Genomic DNA, 26,163 nt, shown 5'->3' with positions numbered 1-26,163 from the left:
GCCCTTGTAATTGCAAAGATTATATTCAATATACATTGGGGAAGTGAAGTCAAGGCAGTGCTTTCTTAGGGTTTCTATGCAGACAGTTCTATTTCCTCTTAATGCTGTTCATAAAACTCTGCCACACAATAACATCCCTCCATAACAAACCAAAATTGCATCAATTTCACAATACTGCCATAAGGAAAGTTATATGGGAAACAGGATCCAGGAAGTGAAAAGAATAAGAATAAAACAGCAGAGACCTCCTTGTTCCTTCCCCCTCCCTAGTCCATATGGCTGTAACAAGGCCTGGAAGGTGAGAAAAGACAGTTTTCTCTCTCTTTTCCAAAGGCCAACAGGTTGAAATGGAACCTCCCTCAAGTTCAGTCAAGTTACCAGCAAAAGGAAGATGTGGAAGACAGAGCACCAAAATATGAGGAATAGCACACTAATCGAAATCCCAGCTTCTCCCCCTTTCCTAAAGCCGAGATTGTATGGGATGGGAGCTAGACCATGAGTATATTGCTCCCTGATCCCGCTGACACAGCACCTCCATTCTTGTATGTGTGGTTTTTAATCTTGCCAAACCTTGGTATTATTGCAGCATTAAGAATTACATAGTACATTTCATTTCTCTTCAGAAATTAATTCAAGAAGCTCACCAAGAATTCCAATGCAGCTGTGTCTCAAAGTAAATTCAGAGTTATGCTTTCACAAGTACTCAATACCCAGCAGCTCTCAGCCTGACCCATGTGGTCAGACCTTTCAAAATGGGTATGTGCTGTTGTTGAGTCAGTGAGCTAAAAATCTAGCTCTTGCTGCCAAGCAAAATTGGCCAAGCACAGAAGCCTTTGTGTGAACTGTGATTTTCCCCATATACAGCTGGAGCTTTGCAGATCAATTCTCCAAAATTTTCATCTGCACTGATCAGGCTCCAACATAGCAACTGGGGCAAGAAGGACTTTCTGGCAACTGCAGCTTTGAGATGATACAGGACAGGCTGGATCCAGGCACTAGAACTAATGGTAGGGAGACTCCCTCTCCTGTGATTTCAATGTCTCTACCAGGCTGGCCCAGACAGAATGGGGAAGGAAGTGGAGAGGGGGCAAGAGTTATACATCTGGAGTATTGGGTGCATGACATATAGGGGAGGAGATTGGAACAAAAACAAAAAAAAAATTAGGGGAGAAGGGAGACAGAAACCAGAAGTTAGCAGGAGGAGGGTGGGTGAAGGCATAAAAAAGTCAGTGGAAAATAGAGACTGGCAGAGCAAGATTGAGAATGGGAACTAGTGGGGGAAATAGAGGATTACTGGGAGCCAGTGGGTGGAAAGAGGCTGACATTGGATAAGGAGTGAAGAAGGAGGTTGACACCAGATAGAGATGAAGGGGAGATTAGGACTGGCTGGGTAAAGAGACTGGGAGTCAGTTGGGTGGGAGATCTGATGAAGACCTGTGGTAGGAAGTGGGGCTGGGACTTATTAAGCAAAGAAACTGGGGAATGAGTTGGAGCAGGGGGAGAGAAGACAAGAGATGGAAAGCTGGAGGAATGAGGATATGAGAGATTGATGAAAAAAACAGAACAGGGAAACTGACTGACTTGGCAAGGAGAAGGGAACACAAGGAGCTGTGAGGACAGGAAGGAAAGCGTGACTAAGAATGGAAGGACAAGGGGATAAGAAAAGGAGAAAGGAGATGAACTGTGACAAGGAGCTAGGGTTGAAGAAACAAACAAGACTGGGACAAACAGGTAAAGTTCAGGGCAAAGCAGAGCACATTCCCAGAAGCTGAAATGAAGCCCAGGATTCATAAGTCCCACCATTCTTCTTTGCCAATTAGACAGCAGAATGTCTCATCACACTGTACTGCTTGTCCACATAAAGCAGGGGAAGTCAAACTGTGGCACACATGCCACAAGTGACAGAAGCAGTCTCTGCATGTGACATACAGCAGACTGGGGAGGGGACAAGTAACAGTGGCAGATAGGGCAGGAAGCAGAAAAGCAGATTGGGCAGGGAAAGGGAACTGAGTGGCAATCAGGGAAGGTGCAGGGCTAAATTGTGGAACACCTGCCAAAAAGGTTGACTCTCACTGATATAGAGGATGACTTCCAATATTGCTATTAGTTACTCTGCTATCTCAAATAGAAGATATTTCTATGGTGGATCTGCCAATGACCTATGGATCAATTCAATATCACACAATGGAATTTTATTTTATAGTTTGTTCTTAAATCCCAGGAAATTATAATTGAAAACAAAACTAAAGAATCAGGGCTTAACAGAGTACAGCCCCCTCCAAAAGCTATAATGGAACCCAGGATAAGTGAACCCCATCCATTCTTTTGCTGTCATATACCAGCAAAGTACCAGTCTCAGCTCACTATACTACCCATCTACAGAGGATGACAACCTACTTTTGTTACCACTTAGTCCTTTAACTCATGAGGCAGACCACATGTGCTGTCTTTTATTGCACAGCTTGTAAGATGTGTAGTGAATGAGGCCTGCAAAAAGAAAAGTGGTTAAAGTAATTAAATGCTGACCTAGAGAACTAGATTCTATCCCTTCCTCTGCCATACAGTTCCTATTTGAGACCCGGCAAGTCTCTTAAAATAACGTGTTACAGAGATTATCATTATTGCACATTCCCTAATTTCCAGGTCCATGACTTGAGATGTTAGAATCTGATCTTCTGAGTACTCACAGCTACAACAGATACCAATACAGTATATAGTGCTATACAATGCTGATCACTCTAACAAAAGTAATTATTCAAGTCCCTATTTCAAACAGGTAGCCAAAACAAATGGATGATTTTGGCATTAACATATGTGCATCTGTCCCTAATGTGTAAAATGGGAATACCACTATCCCCTCCACAAACTTCTTAAAAGCCAATATCTGTGAAGAACAAATACTATAGTGATGACTGCCACAGAAATTCAAAAGAAGGGTAACAACTTGGCCGTCAGAGCAGAGTTTCAACAGTATGCAGGAAATAAATTATATAGAGCCTCACACTGATGAAAAAGCATAAGCTATTTCATTATTTTGAAGTGATTACATCTCCTATGAATTGGATGAGGCAAATCCTTAGGAAAAAAAAAACGCAAGTGATTAAAGCATTAAAGATGTTATCATACTGTAGGCACACGAAACCTTAATTTGACATTTCAAACTGCTCGACTTTTATAAGAGACCACTGACTAGTAAGAATTCTGAGCAGAGATTATACCCCCTCAATTGCTTCGTTTGAGATCTGCTTAAAAGGACATTGCTGGGTAGGTAAGCTCTGGGCACAACAGCTTTCTTGAACTTTACGCAAGAAAATATATCCAGAATATTTGTTTCAATTTCAGACAAAAGCTTTATTTATTTCTAATGGTTCTGTCTGCAGCCTACCCTTCAGATAATTTTGTTATGGGATACTAGAGAAATCAGCTCTCTGGGTTAATAGAGGAAGATGAATTAAAGGAATTACAAGTAAAGTAGCTAACACAGCAAAAGGTAAATCCAACTTTTAAAATCTATCCCATCTGAGTAATCCAGACTGGGGTATTTTTAACTTGATCATCTGAGCTGGTATGTTGTCTAGAATGGCAAAGCACAAACACTAAGGTCACACATGCTTCATGTTCTTTTCTGTTTGTGGTACAAGTTGGTTTCATGACCAGGGAAATCCCCCATTTCCATGATAAACAAACTTCTAACTTGGATTCAGGTGTTACCCCTTAAATTTTCAGCTCCAAGGTGACATCAATATAAGGCTTTGGCCTTTTTCAGAAGAAACTGCAGCTTAGGAAGCATGGCTCTCACAAGACAGCCAAGCAACTCAAACTGCAACTTCAAGATGAATCTTCATTTAAAACAAAAGTATAAAAGCTTCACGTAATCTACACACTGGTATCTTTAGCTAAAAATAAAGAAAGCAATCCAACTGGCAGCCACTTTCCCACTCTACCACCTTCTGACATCAGTTACCACTTCTGGTAAGTTTCAAAGAGAAAAAACATCCATCAAGTGACCAGCTCTGAAGCTCTACGTCAGAATTGTGAAGGTTATAATTTAAGGGGAACTCCACCCGTTCTGCTGAACCCAGCAATCTAAAAGTTCAGGAGGTTAAGAACTGTTTCCCACCAGAATCAAAAAGAGACAGAGACATACAGCTGGAGGTTATATAATAACTGAAAACTGACAACAGCCTGGCAACACTGGCAGCATGGAAGTCAGACGTTCAGTCAGGCTCTCAACCACATTCCATTAAGTTTTAACATTAGAGATGAAGCCAGCTAGAAAATTCTATAGCTGCAGGTCTGAATGCAACTATATGAGGTGCCACCAATGGTGGAATTGTCAATGGGTGGTATAAATGTCTGTAGTTTGGCTACTCCCAAGTTTCCCCATATTAAAAGTGTTGCTACCAACACCAATATAATGTGCACAGATCTGAGTTTTCTGCTGTTCACAGGAAAATGCAGATTTTTCTCTTCTGAAAGAGAAAAAAACACAGATTTTCTCCTTTAAAGGAGAAAAACCTAGGAAACAGCAGGTTTCCCTTTGCAGGCCAGCAGAATTCCAGCTGACAAAGAGCTGCTTGGGGCTGGGGGGAATGAGCCGCAGGGAGCCCAATGAGCATGTGCACACATGGCAGCCAGGCAGGGCATTAGAAAGCAGCTTTCACAGCTCTCTCCAGTTAAGTCTATAGGGGCAGGGACCCAGGGGGGGGGGGGGGAGGAAACGACGACACAACACCACGACTACACAGACAATGCATGGGGAGGCTGTGGGGGCACAGGTGATGTGTCAGGGGGGTGGGGAGAGGGCATGTGCCCCTCCAAATTTCTGTGCCCAGGCTGCAGCTGGACCAGAACAGCTTCAGGCAGGAGTCACCTCCATAGCCCATCAGGTGGGACCTGATACAGGAGGAAGTGACTTGCCACCATGGCCACCAAGATGAGACATCCCCTGCTTAGCCAGCATCAGCAGCAAGGGGCACAATTCCATGGTGCGGCCATCGTGCCTCACCTTGGTGGCTATGGGGGCGCAACACTGCCACCTGCACTGGGTCCCACCCACTGGGCCATGGAGGCAGCTCCTGCCCAGAGCTGGTCCAACCAGACTGCAGCCCCATGCCCCCTGCGTCTCATAGGTGCAGAAACCTGGGGGTAGGGTGGGGAGGGGAAGACATGTCCCTCCCTCCCCAACAGGTTGCTGGTGTCCCCCCACGTTGCTTGTGCTCACATACCCTGTTCTCCACACACCCACCCCAGTTCTTCATGAACTGGAGGGCTAGAGCCTGGTGGAAGGCAGTAGGTTGGGAGTGAGGGGCACCAGCAGGGCTGGGGGTCAGGGATGCCACCAGGGCCAGGAGGCTGTGGGCTGGGAATGAGAGGCACAAGAAGGGCAGATTGGGGCTGTGGCTTGGGAGTGACAGGCAATGGCAGGGCACCAGAATATCAGGGCTGTTCAGTGCCAAAGTGGCGACACACACACACACACACACACACACACACACACACACACACACACACACACACACACATCCCCAGCTGCAGCTGGACCCACAGCCCAGTGAGTGAAGGGAGCAGGGGGGCTCTGATTTTCCATGATTTAAAACCAAAAAAAAAGACCACCAAGCACCAAAATATATAGGCATTTAGAATTTATTTTATTATGATTAAGGCACTGGTAGGCTTCCAAACTGCTTTAAAACTGTAAATATATAGAATCATAGAAAGAAGGACCAGAAGTGACCTGTAAGATCATCAAGTCCAGTCCCCTGCCATGGGCAGGGGATAACGGGCTCAAACGAGCTCAGCGAGGCATTTGTCCAGCCTCCTCTTGAACACCACCAGAGATGGTGACTGCACCACCTCTTTTGGAATGTGTTCCAGATTTTGGTTACCCGTACGTCTAGCCTAAACTTTTCCCCAGGTAGCTTGTGCCCGTTGGTCCTCCTCCTCCCAGGTGGTGCTTTTCTGAAAAGTTGCTCCCTGATCCTGGTGTTCTCCCTTGACATATTTGCAGGCAGCAATCAAGTCACCCTTCAGCCTTCTTTTACTCAGACTGAACTAACTCAGGTCCCGAAGTCTCTCCTATCCCCCAGGCCCTTGATCATGCTTGGAAGGGTGCAGAGAAGGGCCACCTGCTTGTCCACATCCTTCTTGAAGTGCGGTGCCTAGAACTGGACACAGTACTCCAACTGTGGCCTCACTAATGCCAAATAGAGGGGTAGGAGCACCTCTCTGGATCTATTGGCAATACATCTGCTCAGTTTCAGCTTGATCAAATCCAACATGCACTATTTGCTAAGTTCCAAAAGGGTAAAATAAAATGTTAGCTTGCCTCACATCATTAACACATCTGCCCCTAGATATAGGTATTTGTTCCTCTCCTTCAAAATTAACAGTTAGAAATAAATGTCAGAAGTTAAGCGAATTTTCCTCAGGCTAGGATCTACTATTATTAAGATGCTATTCTAGGGAGAACATATTCCCCCCACCAGGGTCTTGTCATGGTTAAGTTAAGGTTAAGAAACACCTCGCCAGCTTAAAGCATATATTACTTTCAAGTGTCTAACTTGAAAAAATCCTGAATATTAGGAAGCAAGGAAATGGAGAATGAAAGTTTTTCTACTCACGCTTTCTCTCTGTTTTTCTCTAAACTTCTTTTTGAAATGCCAAAAAAGACTTTCATACCATTAAGTGCTCAGACTCTACAATGGACCTCTACTCCAAAAAAAATACCCCCAAGCAGCATATTCTTACACCTCAGATCAGTTCCCACACAAATATTTTATTGCATGCTATCTGAGAACCTGATTTCCAAGACTGAAGGACCATTCCTACTCCAGGGCATGCTGGGACTTAGTATTGCTCGTCACTAAAAAAAAATCTGGCCCAACAACCAAGACAGACGTTCAATAAAATGAATTTGATTCTATTCTGCCTTCCACTTCAAGAGAATCATTAACTAAGCTTTGAGCACAGATTCTTTAAAGAGAGTGATCCAAAAGATAAAATTTAGCCTGGAATCAGAAGAACAAACTGAATTGACTTTTCAGGGTTAGCAACTGTAAAAAAATAAAAATAAAAATAAAAACAAAACATTTTTTTTTTAAATCACCCCAGGGTAGAATTAAACTGGTGTCACTGAGAAACAATGAACTGTGAGCCCCACAGCACTTCTTATCAGAGTAAAACCATATGAAGTATTTGAAAACAGAATGCTTTTGTATATACAACTGACTCCTCCACTTTCTTCAATAGCTTTGCCTCTCCAAAGCTTGTACTAATGCATCAGATTGGTCAAGCACATTCCTGGTTTAAAAAAAAAATTTCAGCCAAAATACTAAGAATTAGTTAGATGTTATAAGCATTAATAAAAAAAGAAACACCACCGCATTTATAGCATTAATCTTTCTGAAACAGTGGAATTAACAAGTGTAAGCAAGGCCAAGAGCAGATATAGTGACACTTGTTTGTAACCACTAGATGTTTGTCAAGATGCAGTGGATAAAAGTTCTTGTTTCAGCAAATTTTCACTGGCAAAGGTTGTTAATCAAATGAAACTACTGCATATTTCCCATATATTTATCTTATCACTCAAATGATATAAAATAACTAAATCATTAATTACATCCAGGGTGTTCACAAGACTTGGTCCATTCTACCTCACTGCATTTCAGGTGAATAAGAGTTCTAGTATATTATGATCCTTTAAGATAAAAAGTATTAAATAAAATTACACAAAAGGCAAAGACTACCACATTGAGATTTTTTTTTTTGAAAGTTCCACTGCCATCACCTTCGTTCATTTAAAGCTTACCTCTAATTCCTTAATTTTCTCTTCTGCTGTTCTCTGTTTTTCTAAGAGCTGACTGTGAATCATTCCCTTCGATTGAAGGATAAACCTAGAGTAAAAAAGAAAGTCAAACATTTACCATGGTCTCCAAGATTTAACTCTCACCCACTTAAACTACCATATTCACTTAAATAAAAGACGAGTTTTTCTCCCTAGTCAGCATGGGGGGAAAAGCCTCTCAAGCTTACATTCACATATGAGGAAACCTCTCTATGTACATTGTCTATCTTTGAACTGCTGCTAAAAACGTGCTGAACAATGGAAAACAACTATGAAGCTGATTAAATGCAGCCAACACTGAATGTAATTATAAAGTGCATGGCTCATCTCAGGCAAATTTAAAAGAAGCAAAAAACAGGCCGTTGCAGTTGCTCCCCCTAAAGGGAACAAACACAGGGTCTAGAGGTACTGCAATACCAGGCTGGTAGTCAGAAAGGCCAGAGAATGCTCCAACACCCTCCCCCTGGTGCCAAAATCCTGCTGGGAACATCAAAAAAACCCCAACTAACCACCAAAAAAACAAAAGGCGAGTGTTCCCTCCACAGGGAACTGGCACCGGGAGATATTACAATACCAGGTCAGCACCAGGAGGGCCAGAGCCAGCCCTGACACCCTCCCACAGCATCGCATTCGAGTAGGGAGATGTTTTGTAGGCACATACACAGTTACAAGAAAGATGTTGGATACAGTTATGGGGGAAGGGAAGAGTCCAGGATTTAGAAAGTCCTTGGAATCCTTTAGGTGTAATAGTAGGATTCGATCAGGCAGTCCCCTCTTAGTTGCTTCCAGTTGTGTGGGTCCAAGTACTGGCACTGTCCCATGATGTGCTCTATGTAGATGTCCCTGGACCAGCGGACAGTGTTGAACATCATGAGATGCCACATCAGCTTGCTGTAGCAGTGGGATATGCAGCAGGCATGCAGAATGCTCTCATCGCTGGGGTCCCATCCTCCAAGTCCCCTGACAACCAGCACCTCACCCATCACATCATAGCCCCAAATCCACAGGACGTCTGCCAGTGACTGGTACTTCTCATTCTTCCTTTCACAGGCTTTGACAAAGGCTTGGTACTGGGTCTCAAAGAGGATGGTGACATCTACCGTCACATTTGCTGTCCTCATTGGTCACAATGATGTCCAGGAACAGCTGGCTTTCGCAGCCTAGGATGACGCAGTTGATGGATACAGACCCCGCTGAGACCAGGATGGCCTTGGCCAGTCAGTCCTGGACAGCATTGTGGCACAGCTGCCACGCTCTGGCATGGGGCACACAACAGATGGGAGGGGGTCTCTGCCTCATAGCCACAGAGTCAAGGCCTTTGATCTACATTTGATCTTAGCCACAAAAAGACCAAGATGCTGATGGGAACCTACCATAAAGATAAATTAGCACAGCCCATCTGGATAAAATTTATGGTAGAATCCATTGAGCACAGTCCTCCTGAACACCAACTCTTTTCAGGTCATGGTGAGCCACCATACTGCATATACTTCAACTTCCTCTTCACTCCTACAGCTGAGCTGCATCTTTCTTTCCCATTTCCAATAATAGCTGTTTCTTCACCTGCCTTATATGTCTGGCAAACATCACCAAATTGTGCCTCAAACAGTTCACTAAGAATCCCTGTCATCCCATCTCTCAGTCTGTTGCATATAGTTAGTGTGGCTGCGCCTTCCACGAGATGAAGCCAGACCAGATTTCCCTGTGCCTCATCTACATATAAATTTTTGGAGGATTCCCAAGACTCATGACGAGAGCATCCAATCCCAGTCATAAGTGGGGGCTAGTTAACACACGGATCCTTTCTGGGTGGTATCTGGAGCAGTGCTGAGCTGTGGGGTCAGCATGGCTTGAAGTGCTAACAACTGGTGAGGCCCACCCAATGAACAACATGGTAAATCCTGAGCCTTTTGGCTTCAGACTAATATCTTGCATAGCTTGTATTACGTATAAGTAGATGCCAAAGTCCGACTTAAAAATGCATTTATGGAGTACTTGTGCTAAAACTTGCAGCAGCTCCAGAAAAGATAAATTGCACCAGTTCTGGAAGAACTAAGTCTATGGATTTTATATTCAAATTACTACAGCTCTGTTTATTTCAGTCTTATGGAGGAGCTGCAGGGGACAGATGGGCCTCCTCCCCAAATTTATTTTCCATGCTGTAGCAGTGGGAAGGGGACAAATTCAAGACAAGCCTCCAGTAATTACATTCTATACCTGGAAAATTATATCAAATTTATATATTTTTTTCATATATAGAACCTAATTATTGGGGGGGGGGGGTCATCTTATAATCAGGGTAGTCATATTCAAATAAATACAGTACATTCATGTTCAGAAGTTATTCACTCTCATCCTCCATGTTCTGAAATGAGAAATATTTGAGACATCTGCTTTCAGTATAACAAAAGCTATTCCAGCTACTCAGTCAACAGGCTAAGAAAACCCAGCTAGGTAATAGAGGTCATCATCTACTTAAGATTGCATGGACTGTACTCAATGCCAGATGAAAAACACTCTACTTAAAATTAAAATTAGCTCCAATCCTTTTCACCCCTCCTTGCAACACAGTTGGCAACCTCCCACTTTTCTGGATGGTTTTAATTTTGAGAGGTCACAATTTTGCAGCTGAACTTTAGGCATACATTGTATAACTGTTCAGACATGCCAAAAGTGTAGGGGTGCACCAATACATCAGTCCAATATTGGATCAGTACTGATATAGATAATTTTCTTTATATCAGATATCAGCCTTAAGTGGCCAATATTTGGGCCAATAAATGCCTGTGCTGTGCGCAACCACAGTGCAGCATGTAGGCAGTGAAGACACAGCCCATAGCGTGGTGAGCTGCCTCCAGCTGGTAAGTCTTGGGGGTGGGGGGCGCGGCAGATCAATGCCCTGCCATGACGGAAGGAAGGAGGCAGGGGCAAGTGCTGGTGGGCAGAAAGGGAACAAAGCCTCAGCTCACCTGGGTGTGCGGGATGGAGCAGGGCTTGTCCAGGGGGGGCATGGGAGAGGGGGAGGCAGAGGCGACTCCCACTGCTGTGCGCGACTCATCTGCCAGCTCCCGCCACTCCTGTTGTCACTCATCCAGGAGGGCACCAGGGGGCCTGCACTCAGACCTGCACGGAGCGGGCTGGGGCTGCTCCCAGCAGAGCCCGGGCAGGCAGGGCGTGGGGCAATGCCACTGGGAGTGGGGAGCTGAGGGGGGCTACAGTGTATTTCAAGGTAGCTGCAGCCCCCCCTGTAGGCAGCACCACCCCCCAACCCAGCCAGCCAAGGCTCCGCAGGGAACAGGCCCCAGATCTGCGCATCGCGGACTGGAGGCAGGGCAGTTCCCAGCAAAGCCTGGGCTGGGCAGGGGTTGGCATCACTGGGAAGGGGCTATGGTGGGAGCTGCAGTCACCCCAAAATTTGCCATAACCCCCTCATAGCCCCCAGCAGTACCACCACCCACCCCATGCCCCACCCAGGCAGCCCCGGCTCTGAGGAACAGCCCCAGCTCCAGCCTGCCCTGCCCAGTACAGATCCGAGGGCACATGCCCCTCCCACTCCCCCGGATAAGTGACAGCAGCAGTGGCAGGAGCTGGCAGACAAGCCACCAGACCAGCCACCTCTGCCTCCCTCTGCACCCGCCAGATGAGCCCTGCTCTATGCCATGCCCCCCAGACAAGCTGCGACTTTGTCCCCAGCCCACCCTCCCCAACTGGGCAGCATCTGCCCCTGCCCCCCTCCCTCACAGCAGGGCCTTAATCTGTCTCCCACACCCCTTCCCTCTCCCCCTACCCCTTCCCTTCCCCCTCCCCACCCCTTCTCCTACCACACCAGACTTACCTGCTGCATGCAGTATATTGGATATCAGAGTGGTATTGACCAATATGCCTCCTTAAATATTGGTTATCGGTATCAGCCTAAAAAATCCCTATCGGTGCACCCCTACAAAAATGATACTTTGTTACCACTAGTATTTGGTGTTGGTCCTATAATTCTTTTAGCTCACAGCAGGAGTTTGGAAAAAGGGAAAATGATTGCTTTAAAAACGCAAAGTATATAATCAAGAATCATTAAAAAATTTCATCCATGGGCAGCATATGTTCAAAAAAGCTGATCTCAGTTCAGTTTCAATGATAATGAGTCGGGTACTAATGTTTTTAAACTAGTCTGATGGCTGAGATAAGTCTGTCCCAAAGGGTTCATGACTGCTCTCATCACAAAATTCTGATTGTTCATGTACCTTTCTTGATCTTTTATAGTTTTCCCAGCAAGTAGGTTTTAAGTGAACTTTGAACCACTACACTTTTTAAAAAATGTTGTTTCTTCTCCTTTTCTTTTTTTAAACTGTAGTTACAAGTTTCTTATTCTTCCCTTTGACAAATATGCAAACAAGTCACGACAATAAATTTATCAATTACTCCAATTTAGTCACAGCAATCCAATGCAGCTATCATAAGCAGCCTCTTCCCAAATTACTATCAGTAGCATTCTGAGGAAACAGAATTGGAAACAGCTCTCAGAATAGGTTACTGACAGCCTGCAAAGAGGTAAAGGATAACTGAGTTCAAATAAATTTTAGGAACCTTACATAACTTCCTCCAAACCTTCCTCCCCTCATCAAAAAACATCCAAGTAATAGATTAGCCATTTCATGACTTAGAAAGTCACCCAAAAGGATTTAAAAGAAGGTCATACCAATGTATTCAAGGTCTCTCTCCAGTGCCAACTAGTATCTGGGTCCATGTCTTCATGCCAGGTAACAAGTGCTCATACTGAACAACTAAAACAAACAGCTTTAGACTAGGCAGAGCCAGACGACATTCCCTGTCTCCTGCACAAAAGTTTGACTTCAACTTGTGTCCCATGACAAATGTATATTATTAACATGTTTACTCAGGGGCTGAAAGATGCTCTTTGAACAAAAATGGGCATCCTACTGCACAGCTTAGAAAATGAATTCAAACCTAACAGCCTCAGGATTAAGGCAAATGAAAGCTGTGTAGTGCTGTCACAGTCCTGAAATATATAAGAACAGAAGAGCTGAATATTATGCTTATTCTTAACATGTTGCCAATTAACAGTAAAGAGAATTTTATATTCAATTGCATTTTGCAATGCTTTTCCCGATTTTCTTACACTTACTTTCCCTTCCCTGTTTTACTCCACTCTCTCACTGCTACTGTGTACTGCGTGTTTTTGAGTGCAACTGTCTTGTCTGTCTCTTATGTTGCCTTTCCCTATGTAATTTTGCACTATGTGGTTGTCTGTATTTGCTTTCAACTCCTCACTGGTCATTTCTTTCTAGTCTTTAAACATCTTCTCCTTTGTCCATTATCATTAACATTTAATTTTCCACCTAAAGTTAACCAGCTTGTAGGCTACATCTTCTAGAGTTTAGTTCTACTTTGTGTAGTTTTCAGAACCTCTACTCCTTTCTTCCCTATATATGATACTCTGAATCTTCCCAATATCATCTTTCTTCCTCCCAAATCTCTCTTTCTTATATACCTTAAAAAAAACACCCACAAAATGCATTCCTTCACTTTCCGCCTTTTCCCTGTATCCTCCCACATGGCTTCATCCCAGTTCACTGGTATCTTTTGTGGATAAAAACCATTTAACATTCAGACAACTAAGATGAAAGTGAGGGTCATGCCAGCCAGGAGCAAAGCCACTGTAAAAAGCTAAGCCCAACCCCACAGCCTCCAAGAAGGAAGGGTATGTTGCCGGCATTCCCATCAAGAATACTCTTCCATCTTGCCTTTCATACTCTCCAGCTACTGGGAATTGATACATTTTAAGTTCTCTCACAACCCCTGACTGCAGGAAGACAGCATTCCTCCTCCTCCACCACCCCAGTAGGCTTTTTGGGGCACAGACAATCATGCTGTTCTGTGCTCATAAAGCATCTAGCACAAGGGTAGGCAATGTTTTTTGGCCAGAGTGCCAAAAAAATACCACAATGCCTACCTTGGAAGGTGCCGAAGTGCCAGCATGCCAGAAAAACTAAATGACAACAAGGGGTACATGGCAGGATGCCCTGCTTGTTCTCCTTGCCCCCCACCCTGGAGCCCAGCACAGCTGTTTGTAGCCAGACTGGGCTTTGGGCAGCTGCATCAAGCAGGCCGCAAACAGCTGTGCCGAGTTCTAGAGCCCTGGCATGAGCTCCATGCTGGTGGCGACTGCACAGGCACCTCGGGACAGACAGCAGGGCAGCAAAGCCCGCCCCAATGTGCCCATGGTGCGCACACAGTTGCCGCCAGCAAGCAGCTGATGCCAGGGCTCTGGAGCCCAGCACAGCTATATACAGCCTGCCCACTGCTCGTTGCAGCTGCCCAGAGCCCAGGCTGGCTACAAACAGCTGCTCAGGTTCCGGAGCCCAGTCAACAGCTCTGTGCCGGGAGTGGGGGAGAGACTGGGGTTGCACTGCCTCAGGCCCCTCCTCCACTGCCAGCTCCGAGGTGCGCCTGCATGCGCCATAACGGAGCTGATGCCGGGGCTCCGGAGCCCAGCACAGCTGTTTGGACCCTCCTGGCTGCAGCCAGCCCCAACTCTGGGTAGCTGCTGCCAGCCGGCAGCCCAGGCTCCTCCCAGCAGACAGCTGGGATGCTGCAAACCCTGCTGGGAGCAGCCCGGGCTGCATCGCTTGCAGCAGCTACCCAGAGCTGGGGCTGGCTGTGACGTGTCAAGCAAAATGGCCTCACATGCCATGCTCAGCACGCGTGCCAGGGGTTGCCGACCCCTGATCTAGCAAAACGAGGTCCTGGTACACAACTAGGGGCATCTCAGTGCTGCTACAACATACATGATTTCTCCTGCGTGCAGCTGGTTTCTGACTTCCTCTCTCTTTATGGGTACATCTGCACTTCCTTGCCTGTTGTACGATATGCATGTGTTAGAAAATCCAACTCCACTCTCCCTTAAGAGGAGAGTTTCAGTACTTGTCACATCTGCTGTAAAGCTGGGGTATCAAACTCACCAAGGGCCCCAGACCAGAGCTGGATTGCGAGATTTCTGTGGGCCAGATCCAATCCAGGGCCTGAGGTCTTCTGCTACAGCCACTGCAGCAGTGATGTATGGTCCTGTGATGGTGGGGACAACGCAGGATCCGGCAGGGGCCACAGTACAGGGTCCAAGAGTTCGGGGTCCAACAGCAGCAAGCTAAGCTTCCTGCTGACAGCTGTACCCAGGAGGGTCAAAGGGCCCAACTTCTAGTGCCCTCAAGTAGCCTGGTGGACTGGATAAAGGTTCTGGGCAGGACAAATCTGATCACAAGCCATATGTTTCAACCACTGCTGTAAACTGCTTTCCCAAGTTAAAGGGACACCAATCTTCATCTGGTTTCACTGCTGCCCGGTAGAGCTGTGCAAAGCTTCGGTCCCCGATCTAATTCGGCAGAGATTCGGCCCAATTTGGTGGCCAAATCTCTGAATCCGAATAGAATCAGAGGACCCTTTAATCTCTCTGAATCGAATCGGAACTCTCCGATGCGGACATCGACACAGCTTTAAAAGTTTTTTCTACATACCTCTCGGTAGCAGGGGCTCGTGAATGCTGTAATGCTGGGGTGCATGAAGCGTCCCACAGAAGCGCAGGGGGCTCCCCAGTGCACTCAGCAGCAGATCAAGTGGCCCAGAAGCACTTCCAGTCCACTTCTGGGTCCCCCGTACGCCTCCCCCCCCGGCTCAGTGACTGGTGCCTCCTGAGTCTGGAGGGTGGGAACCTGGGGTCCCTCTGCACCCAATCACCAAGCGCGCTCCCCAGCACACCCAGAAGTGGACTGGAAGTACTTCTGGTCCACTTCTGGGTTCGCCACCGAGCACGTGGAGGGCTTCCCCCACTCCTGTGGGACGTTCCATCCGCCCCAACTTCGCAGAGATCACAAGTCACACTGGTACCTCAAAGCATGTAGAAAAAGTGAAATCCGAATCAACGAACCAAATCACTGTCCCCGATTCGGGCCAAATCCAAATCCGAATTGAATAGGACTTGCTTCGCACACCCCTACTGCCCACTGTTCTGAACAGCAGAATAAACTGACATGATTCTGGTTAAGTTTTACTGTGCAGCAACTTGGCAAATCTGCAATCAGTTGCAGCAGCACTGAAGCTGTTCATGCAAACTTCAGAAGACTACAGAACATCACCTTTATTTTAAAAAAGATGTTCCAGATGTGACATAAGCTATTCAAGAAGGAAAATCTTCTGCATACGTCAACAGCAGTCAGTTGAAAAAAAAAAAAATATATCCTCCCTTTGCACGCCCTTCCTTGAGCCAGAGCCCAAGGCTAGATTGGCCACTCTCAATGTAGTGTAACTAATGAAAGCAATGAGATTTTAAAGCTAGAAACTACATTCACTTTTAGCCACCTAAATCACTGGCTTCATATTAAGAAGTGCCAAAGTTTCAATTTTACTAATTTATTTAGCCCCCCCCACAACCAGCTATGGAATTTTCACCCAGCTATGGAAACAGAATGTTTCTGCCAGTCATTGGAAGAGGCAGGGAGGTCTACTTTGTGAAGTCAAATAACAGATAGTATAGCACAAAAGCAGGATATTTTTAATAAACACAATTCAGCAATGTTAGCCAAACTTTAGAAATATCACTGAATGTGGCTGATACCTTAGCTCAGGGGTCAGCAGCCTTTTGCTGGTGCAGGCCAGAGCTTGTGACCCAACTGTTGCAGCAAACCAGCCACCTAATACAAGAAGGTCCCAAGTCTCTGCCTCTCCCAAGTGGCCAGCTGCCTTCTCACTGCAGATTCCTGACCCATCTGCAGTGCAGGTAAGTCGAGACTCAGCAGAGTATCAGGCTCCGCAAGAGGATAACACTGCAGATGGGACAGGTGGCACAGTATAGCTCCATGCCACCACTCCTGGGAGCTAGATCTGACCTCTTCACAGGCCAGACTGGGTTCACATGCCATAGGTTACCAACCCCTGCCCTAACTAGAATGGTAGTTCATTGTTGAGTATGGGAGAAATTAGACACTAAAGTTTTCCTGTGGTACATACCATAGTAGATTACACTCAGTTTTATTTCTATTACATGTCAGTATTACATCCATTGAATTTGAGTTTGTCAGAAGAACCTGGAAGGTCTGGGATATGTGCTTTCTTTGGCATACATGCAAATAAAATGAAGCATTTTGAATGTGGTGCAGGGTGTATGAAGTTACCAACTACCAGATGAGACTGCAGGGACTTGAACCCTTACAGCAGCGTTTCTCAACCCATGGACCACAAGAATATATGAAAAGTTAGCAAACAAACTTTAAAAATGGATTCTCCTTTAAAGGAAAAAAAAAATATAGGAAGTTGTTGCTTTTCCCTTGCAGGCTGGCAGGGTTCCAGCCTGCAAGGGGCTGTTTGGGACCCCCGTGCCCCACACAACCCCCTCTACCCCACACACTGGGGGGCTGGGGACGGGAGTGAGGGGCAACGAGTCAGGACTGGCCATCAATGTTTACAAATGGGTTCCAACACAAAAAAAAGTTGAGAACCACTGCCTTAGGGCATCCATTTCTACCCAGCATACAAAGGACTACTTTGGGATATTTAAAAGGGAGGAAGAGATCTACAGCTCATGTAATACGTCAGCTTTCATTCAACTGAAGTCCACTGACCCTAGAGGTACACTGATACATTGGTCTGATATCAGAAAGATATAAAGAAAATTGTCTGCATCAGAAATCGGCTTAATATGGCTGATAATTTGGCCAATAAATGGCTTGTGTATGCACGCAGCCACAGTGCAGCACGTAGGCAGCAAGCAGAACAACCTGGCAGCCTGGAGAGCTGTGTGCAGCTGGTAAATCTGGTGTGGTAGAAGGGGAGAGGAGAGATGGGAAGGAGGAAGGGAAAGAGAAGGGGAGTTTGGGGAGGGGGGGAAGGGGGAAAATCAAGGCCCCTGCAGTGAGGGAGTAGGGCTGGAGTTGGGGCTGCCCAGCCATGGTGGGACAGGCATGGGATGGAGCCGTGGCTCATCCGGGGGGTGTCATCAGATCCCACCCCTGCATGCTGTTCATCCAGGAGGATATGGGGAGGGTGCCCCCAGATCTGCATGGGTCAGGACAGGCTGGGGCCAGGGCTGTGCAGGGCTGGGCCAGGCGGCAGCACTGGGAGGGGGGGTTGTGGGGACTACGGTGAATTTTGGGGTGGCTGCAGGTGTCCCCACCCCCCCATAGCCAACTCCTAGCTCAGCCCCCACACTGGGAAGATCCCAGCACAGCCCTGGCACTAGCCCCAGCCCACAGCAGCAGCCACCCCACCCATGCTCTCCTGGGGTGCGCACAGCAGCAGGAGTTGCACCCCCTTGGATGAGCCACTTGCAGCTCTGGCCTGCACCCTGCCCTGCCCTGCTCTGGCTGGGCAGTGCCTGCCCCAGCCCATGTCCCAACCCCACTCCCTCCCCTCACCGCAGGGGCCTTGATCTGCCCCCTGCCATGCCCCTCCCCTTCCACAACAGACTTACCAGCTGGACACGGTTCTTCAAGCTGCCAGGCTGGTATCAGAAGTCAGATTGGTATCGGCCAATACGCCTCCTTAAAAATCAGCTATTGGTATCAGCCCCAAAAATCTCTATCTGTGCACCCCTAATGGACCCTATACCAACTGAGTATCTGTCCCCACATGAAAAAGAATACATAACAGCAATTGGTTTGTTCCTTCAGCTACGAAGTTGAATTAGCAAAACTAACCAAATTGACGTGAGCTGGATAAAAGGAGGCAATTAGTAAACTTCCCCTACATACAGAGCCCAAGAGTTATTAATTTAAACTGTGATGCTTTTTAAAGTGCCTAACAATGTAGAAAGCTGTACAAATCAATGCAAACCTCTGCTCCACAGTTTTTAAATTTTGACATGGATTAACTGGGAACTGGAATGAGGCCAAACTCATTTCACTTCTTTCTTCCAAGGCAAAAATGTTCATCCCCAACAAGCAGAGCAGCAGAAAATGTCTTTTGAACTGATGCCTTCTGAATGTTGCAACCAAACAGCATAAAACCACCACCCAGGAAAAAAAATATGAATTTCCTCTTTCAGCTTAATGTGCTGTTAACCGTAAAGCTTAACCATGATCTTGTCAACACTGATCAACTTTTCACTGTTACCACCAGCACAAGCAGTATTTATCTGATATAGTTGGACAGATTCAACAATTCCTGACATCCTGTTCTTTTTAAAGAATGGTCCATAAAACTAAGGTTACAAGTTTTGAATGTAAGAACAGTCAAATATCAAATATTATATTATTTATATAACTTTAGTTTTATGGACCATTTTTTCAAATTAATAGAATGTCAGGAATTGTTGAATCTGTCCAACTATATCAGATGAATACTACTTGTGCTGGTGATACCAGTGCAAAGTTGATCAATGTTGACAAGAGATCATGTTTTGGATACATGAATTGCTCCCTAATGTCCTTAAAAACTGGGGTCAAAAACAAGTTATAGTCTACTAAGACAAATCAGGCTCTTCTGTTACAATTTGTGAGATTCTGTTGAGAATTAACCAGAATTGAAGCTGCCAGAAAAAGCCAGCTCTTCCAAAAGGTGCTGACTAAGCCTCTTTAATGTGCTCCAATCTCCTAATGATTGCAGGCTCTGAAGTTTATGGGGGATGGAAGAAGGCAAAGTACCAAGCAGTAGAAGAAAGATAAGCTCTCTCTTCCCAGAAAATGCTTTAACATTTCTTGAGTGATTTTTATTTTCCTCCTAATAACCCTCTGCTGGTCCCCAAGTACAGACTTTATTCAAGGTGCAGCGAGCAATTTACATCCCTTAAGAGTCCAGATACTTGTTTCCTTCAAAGAGCCCTGTACCTCCTTCCTGTAGAGAGATGCAAACACACCCACAGTCATGTTTACACAGAGTAACCAATTCCATTAACTCACAACTTGTTTATACCAAATACATGTACTATTTATTTGATTTAAAAACATGGTATTAATTTAAAAATATTTGATCTGTTGCTGGATGAGGTTATGGAGATACTTGTTCACCACAACTTAATGAAGCAGTATATTATGACATATAAGTTATTAAAGGAGGAGCTCTAGTGATGCATCTAGTAAATGGTTTTGGGTTTTTTTTAGCATTTTCCGTTATGAGACCCTGTTTTCTGTTACTTAAAGTTTTGTCAAACTAACCATTCAGGCTGACATTTTCCATGGCAGGAAAACGTCATATTACATACATACATATAGTATTGAAAGTGTGTGTATTGTACTGAAAGTGTGTGTGTGTGTGTGTAAAACACACACACACACACACTTTCAATACAATACACACACTTTTTTTTTTTTTTTTTACTGGTACGAGTACAAGTAGTATTCAGCTGATGTAGCTGAACAGATTAATCAATTCCTGATGTTTTATTCATTTAAAAGAATGGTCCATAAAGCTCAGGTGGCAAGTTTTGAATACAAAACATATATCAATGTAAAATATATCAAAAATAAAATAAAAATATTATAAACAATAGAATATATATTATAATGTAAAATATCTCTCTCTTTATATACATATGAAGTAAAGTTAGCTCAAGGTATTTCTTATAAAGAAACAGGTTGTTCAACCAGTGTTAACAATCCTTGCTACCACTTCTTTGATAAGCTCTAATGCCTCCAAGGTTTGCACTTGAGTTTGACAATGGATTGCACCAGTTTCACATTCTTTTTTCCAGCCAATGAGAATTTGGCCAAGTTCTAAACTTGTAAAAATTGTCATTTGTACATGCTCAGTAAAGCATGTTTGTGACTAAGATCTAAATATTTCATCTGCACTGAGCATGCTCCAGTCCAGCATAACATTAGGGATTTGGGTCAATGCAACAATTTCTACTCCCACTGGATGAGGGGAAGGCAGACATTGAAAATAAGGAGACAGGGGGCAGGCTTGTGAAAGCTCTTTCTACTGTGTGGGAAAGCTCCTCTACTTAAATAACTTGGGGGAAGCTATGATGGGTGCCAGGAGGCTACAGAGGGTTCTAAACTGGCATTAGTAATTCTGTACACCTCGCCCCTGAACATTAGGTATGACATGTTTCCCACCTTTGGCCATAGGAAAAAAATTCACTACCCCATTTTACAGATGAGGTAGCTGAATAGTGCATTGTCTGCTGGAGTTGGTATAGAAGCAGACAGCTTAGAATCATAAAAAGTAGGGCTGGAAGGGACCCCAAGATGGTCATCTAGTCCAACCACTTGCTCAAAACAGAATCATCCTCATCTACGACATCCTAGAAAAGCATTCATCTAATGTATTCTTAAAAAGCTTCACAAAAACCTTGTCTCAACTACCAGACATAATGCCCAAAACATCAAACCTACCCTGACTTGCTATAGGTAAAGCAGAGGAAATGAAGACTAACTTACTGCAGCCACACACCCTGCCTACATACCACTGCCAAACTCAGAACTTCCTAGCACTACACAAATCAACAGTATTCCCTTCCTGTTTCTAGTACTGCATACCACAGACTGCAAGGGGAGCAGCATAGTGCAGAGCACAGTTGTAAAACATAACGGGCCACAACAAGGACAAGAATACAGTCCCAGTTCTCTAAAATGGTGGACCCAAGATTCATGTGCTTAGCTTCACTGCCTTCACAAGGAATGTGCCAAATTTGTGCTTTGTTCTGTTACGTAATCACTAGGTCACATGTCACACTCCAAAGACCAGTTTAGAACTCAAGATTCCTGGCTCTAAATATTCCTCTGCTGTCTAGCAAAGTTGTGTAAGTCCCTGGCAAAATGTTCTCACATCCCTTTTGGTAGCTGACCCCCAGAGAGGATAACAGACTAGTACTATCACCTTTTTATTTCAAGTAGGAAAGAACGTTGTTATGGAATTAAAGGATTCTGGATTCCAAATTGACCAAGGCATTGCGTGGTTCCACTTTATGAGAGTTTTGGTATTCCAATCTGATATTAATTTTTAAATTAAGGAAATTACAAGCAAAATATTACATTAAAATTATGTTAAGACTGCAAATGAAAAACTGAGAACTGCCACAATTAACCTTAACTCAGTTCCTTTTTGAGTACCCAACCTTAATATTCTTTTAATATAGTTTTGTAAACATATGACATGGCATGCAATGTACTATACCCTAGCATATTTATAAACAAATGTAATGTTTTAGTTAAAATGCTCAGCTTCACACACACACACACACACTGTTGTAGACCACGGTTTTTCAGTAACATGAAAAGGTTGGGCTAAGTCCAGTCATGCCCTTATCTATTTAAAGATGTTTTTTTAATGCTGAACTTGTGCTGCCATTCAAGCTTTCAGAGTAACTCAGTATGGGATTAGCACATTTTAAGCACTGGCCAAAACCAATGGAAGTGTGGCTTCCAATGAGCTGACCTTGATCCCAAAGCAATCCATCTTGACTGGAACAGAACTGTACTGTCCAAGATCAGTGTCACTTAAAACAGGCCCTTTCCCCTTCCATTTAAAAATTCTAAAACTAATTTGTCTACGTAGTTCACAACGTAACACAATTACGCACTGATTAAGCTTCAGTTTAACCTATTTACTCCATCTAGTTATCTATTACCCATAAATTCCAATGCATGATTAACAAGCAATATAGTAACCAACCATTGCTCATGCTTTAAACAAACACTTCATTTCCACTGCCACTCTTGTATCCAGATCTTGCTACTTTTCTAGTGTGGTTTTGTAATCTCATTAAGCAGATTATGTCCTCTGATTGATGCATTTAAGAAACCCCACATGAAATAGAACGGATGGGAGTTACTCCTATGCTTGTCACAGAGATAGCAGATAAAAATCAGAAAATTCTCAGTATGGCTAGACTTCACTTATTTGCTGCTTGTGGAAAAATTATGCTGGAAAATATTATTTTTGTCTATAAACAGAATGATGATTTACTAACAAATGACAGTTTAAAAATCTAAAATTTAAATGTTAGTGTTCTACTATTACACAGGTGGACAGGTCCTTGCACAGAGTTTAATAAACCTTTAAAAAATTTTAACTTAAAATAGGTGTAATAACATGTAAAATTCAATAATCTCCATGTCAACTAAGTCTGAAAGGTTCATGGCACTAACAGAGAAAAGGATTAACTATATTTTAAGTGTTCCATTTTTAATTTTACGTGGGCAACTACAAGAGATTAACATGCCCAAGAGGTTACCTAGATTAAATATGTGCTACTGATAAATTTACTTGCCCTTGAGGGGCTAAAAGTAAAGAACAAAACACTGTGTTCTTTACTTCTTCAAAATTATCTGTGGTATGCCAGAAACAACACACCTGTCCCATTTGATAGGGAAAAAACAGTATTTGCCCTACACCTATACCATGTTTACATTAGCTTTCACTTTTTTTGGATCTGTCAACAGCTCTAGCATATTACATTACTTCAATAAACAGAAATAGTAACACAGCTTCCAAACAGCAGTTTCTGCATTGCTAGACACTTAACTAGATGGTAGATTTATACCATTGTTCATATTTAGTTCTTTAAAAAAAAAAGCAAGTAGTGGTACACCTCTGAGTTTGTGTTAAATATAGTATGAGCAAAAATAATGATATAGTAGCTAAAGTCAGCTTTTAAAGGGCATTGTCCATTCTTTCTGGAGATTAGGTCAAGACAACAGGTGGAATTTCAGTTTGCATTGAAAAAATAATTAGTTTGCATTTTCCTCATAATAATAAGAGTTTGAGTAAATGTTCAAGGATCTCTTTGGTAGAAAAGTAGAACTAACATAAAACAACATTTTTCTTTTAAAAAAAATTACACACATTTCCTCACTGCACCACAACATTCTCCTATTTCCTCTTTTAATTTCTGTTTGTACTTAATTCTCAATATGCAGACATAGGCTATCCGCATATTTTTAAGCCAAAAAAAATGCAAGAGACTGCAGTGTCTCCATCAGTGTCCAAAGACACATTTTAGGTAGGTTTCCAAATGCAGGCTGCGGAGTTGGAAAACTCCTCCTCCTTCCTTACAAAGCAGATTGAATTCCTTTTTTGTTTGGTCAAATCAACAAGGGACATTATCAACCAGTGCTGGCTAGATGGGTGCAGGGGAATGGAATGGTGACTGGGATTATTATTATTACTGCTAACAGTACAGGTATGCAAAGACAATATCATAAGGTAAGATAGGGTGTCAACTTAGACCACATTAGCTATTCCATGATACAACCAAAATACATGCTCTTTAATAGGATACAAGTTGCCCCTCAGTGGAAATGGAGCAAGTTATATCCCACTTACCACAATGGGAGTGTACGTGCATGGATGACAACGACGGCATAGCTAACATGCTGGAAATTCAAGCTGTAGCTTACCTTGTGCTAATATGCTTAAGTAGACAAACCTTAAGATAGGGCTTCAAATTCATGCAGTCGCTTGGGCTGGTTCTAGAATGTGAGGAGCCTCACAGGCTGGATCTGGGAGGGGTGGTGGGTCAAGTGGTTACTGAAGCCATCATCTGCTTCTGCCCCACAACAGGTATCCCCTCCCAACACGGTTCCACAGCTTGGAATTTGGCAGTGGGTTCCATCTCCATTCACCCTACCCCCAAATTCCCAGCCCTTCTAGGAGCCCTGTGTGCTGGATGAAATGAACATGCAGGCCTGATCCAACCCACAGGCTGTATCAGGGGTGCATATATGCTTCAGTGCTATGGCTTGTAAATCCATATTTACACTTCTCTAGTATCAATTTGTTACTAACATCCGTCCAGGCCTTCTAAGAGAGACAATATACCCAACTTTGAAGGGAAAGTCTGTCCCTTACACCAATGAAAAAAGTGACTAGAATGTTTGGGGGGTTGTATATCTTCTCAAGAGCTGCACAAAGATGAAAGTGAAAAGGTGAGGTACAACTCTTCAAAAGACCAAGTTAAAGTAAAACTGACATTTTGTTTGTGAATACTAGAATGCTCCAGGTCACATTAACTTTTGCTTTTATGCACATTGCTTTGGTTATAGGAAGAGAAGCAAAGTCAAGTAAAGCATCAGAGAAAGTGATAACACAAACATCATAAATATAGATATAATTATGTACTCTTTTGACCCTGGAATGCTGTGACAAACATTCCTTTCATATCGATATTAATTACAAGAGAAAACTAAGGAGTACCAAAAGTCATGCTCAGTACCTAGCAACTGAAAACAAATTATCCAGGGCTGGAATTTGTTCATGAATCTGACTGGGCGAAACTCTTTAAGATGAATCATTTATTTACCAAAAATGCAGTTTAGGGGCAACTGAAACTTGAATTCAGATCGACTTTAAATAGTTCTGGACAAAACAAAATAAAAATTCCCCAGAGAGCTGATTTTGGCATTTTCAGAATGAAATGTTATGATTTTTTGGCTTAGATTTATGACATTACTTGGGTGACACTCATAAAACTGAAGAGAAAACAGTGGTTCCCTTGTATGCTCTATCCCAGTGGTTAGACCACCCTCCAAGAATGCAGAAGATACAATTTTGTCTGAATTTGAACAAGGACTTAAATCCAGGTCTCAACATCGTATATGAATTCTCCAACTAATGGGCTTTGGAATAATGTGGGCTAGGTATCTGTTAATCTCTGTTGTTGAAATTCTTCCACCCCAATATTAACTATACAAAATATTTTTTGAGTAGGAACTGGAACTCTGTTTTTTCTCCTCACAGTAGAGTGTCCTAATCAACAGCCTTCAGAGTCACTCACTCTGTCCCAAGTAAATATTTATTTACACAAAGTGGAACAACTTCAACAGGAAACATGGAGAAAAATCAATCCTAACATATCCTATAGCTCAGTATTTTTCACCACCAATCTAGAAGAACTAGGGTCGAGTGCCTGCTATAAAAATCAGGCAAAAAAGATTTTAACCTGGTGCTCCATGTGCCAAAATGCATGCCCAACACCTGTGGGCTACAGAGTACAAGGAAATTACTTCCTCACATTTTGAGACTGGCAGTTAAGGCTCCTTTTGAATACGACCATCAGTTCACACATTCCATTTCCTTTTACTGAAAAGGTCCTAAACAAAACTCTTCAGAGCACCTTGCTGAGGTCATCTGACCCAAGCAGTCTTTCCTGCCCAAGTGCAGGGGGGCTGGACTTGATGATCATCCCTTCCAGCCCCTAACATCTATGAAAACTTAAAAAAAAGAAGGGGAAAAAAATGGTTTTTCTGAAGCATTTTTTAGTTTTGGAACTAATAGCAAACCAAATATTAGGTATTCATACAACTCTGATCGTGAACATCAAAGAAACAAGACTAAGCATTTCTCTGCACTACCAGCAATCAAGATATACCACCAAG

General features: G+C 43.7%; 1 protein-coding gene across 1 annotated transcript in view; it reads right to left on the bottom strand.

The window, feature by feature from the left end:
• Positions 1-26,163, bottom strand: part of PFDN1 (prefoldin subunit 1) — a 60,628-nt gene that overhangs the window by 19,412 nt on the left and 15,053 nt on the right. Inside the window, exon 3 of the mRNA XM_006261780.3 lies at positions 7,811-7,895. Coding sequence (XP_006261842.1) covers positions 7,811-7,895 — 85 coding nt within the window. The remainder of the gene's footprint in view (positions 1-7,810; positions 7,896-26,163) is intronic.

This window comes from Alligator mississippiensis, chromosome 9 (genome assembly GCF_030867095.1).
Source record: "Alligator mississippiensis isolate rAllMis1 chromosome 9, rAllMis1, whole genome shotgun sequence".
Taxonomy (NCBI): Eukaryota; Metazoa; Chordata; order Crocodylia; family Alligatoridae; genus Alligator; species Alligator mississippiensis.
The sequence above is the reverse complement of the archived record's forward strand: the minus strand, read 5'-3'. Positions and strand labels throughout refer to the sequence as shown.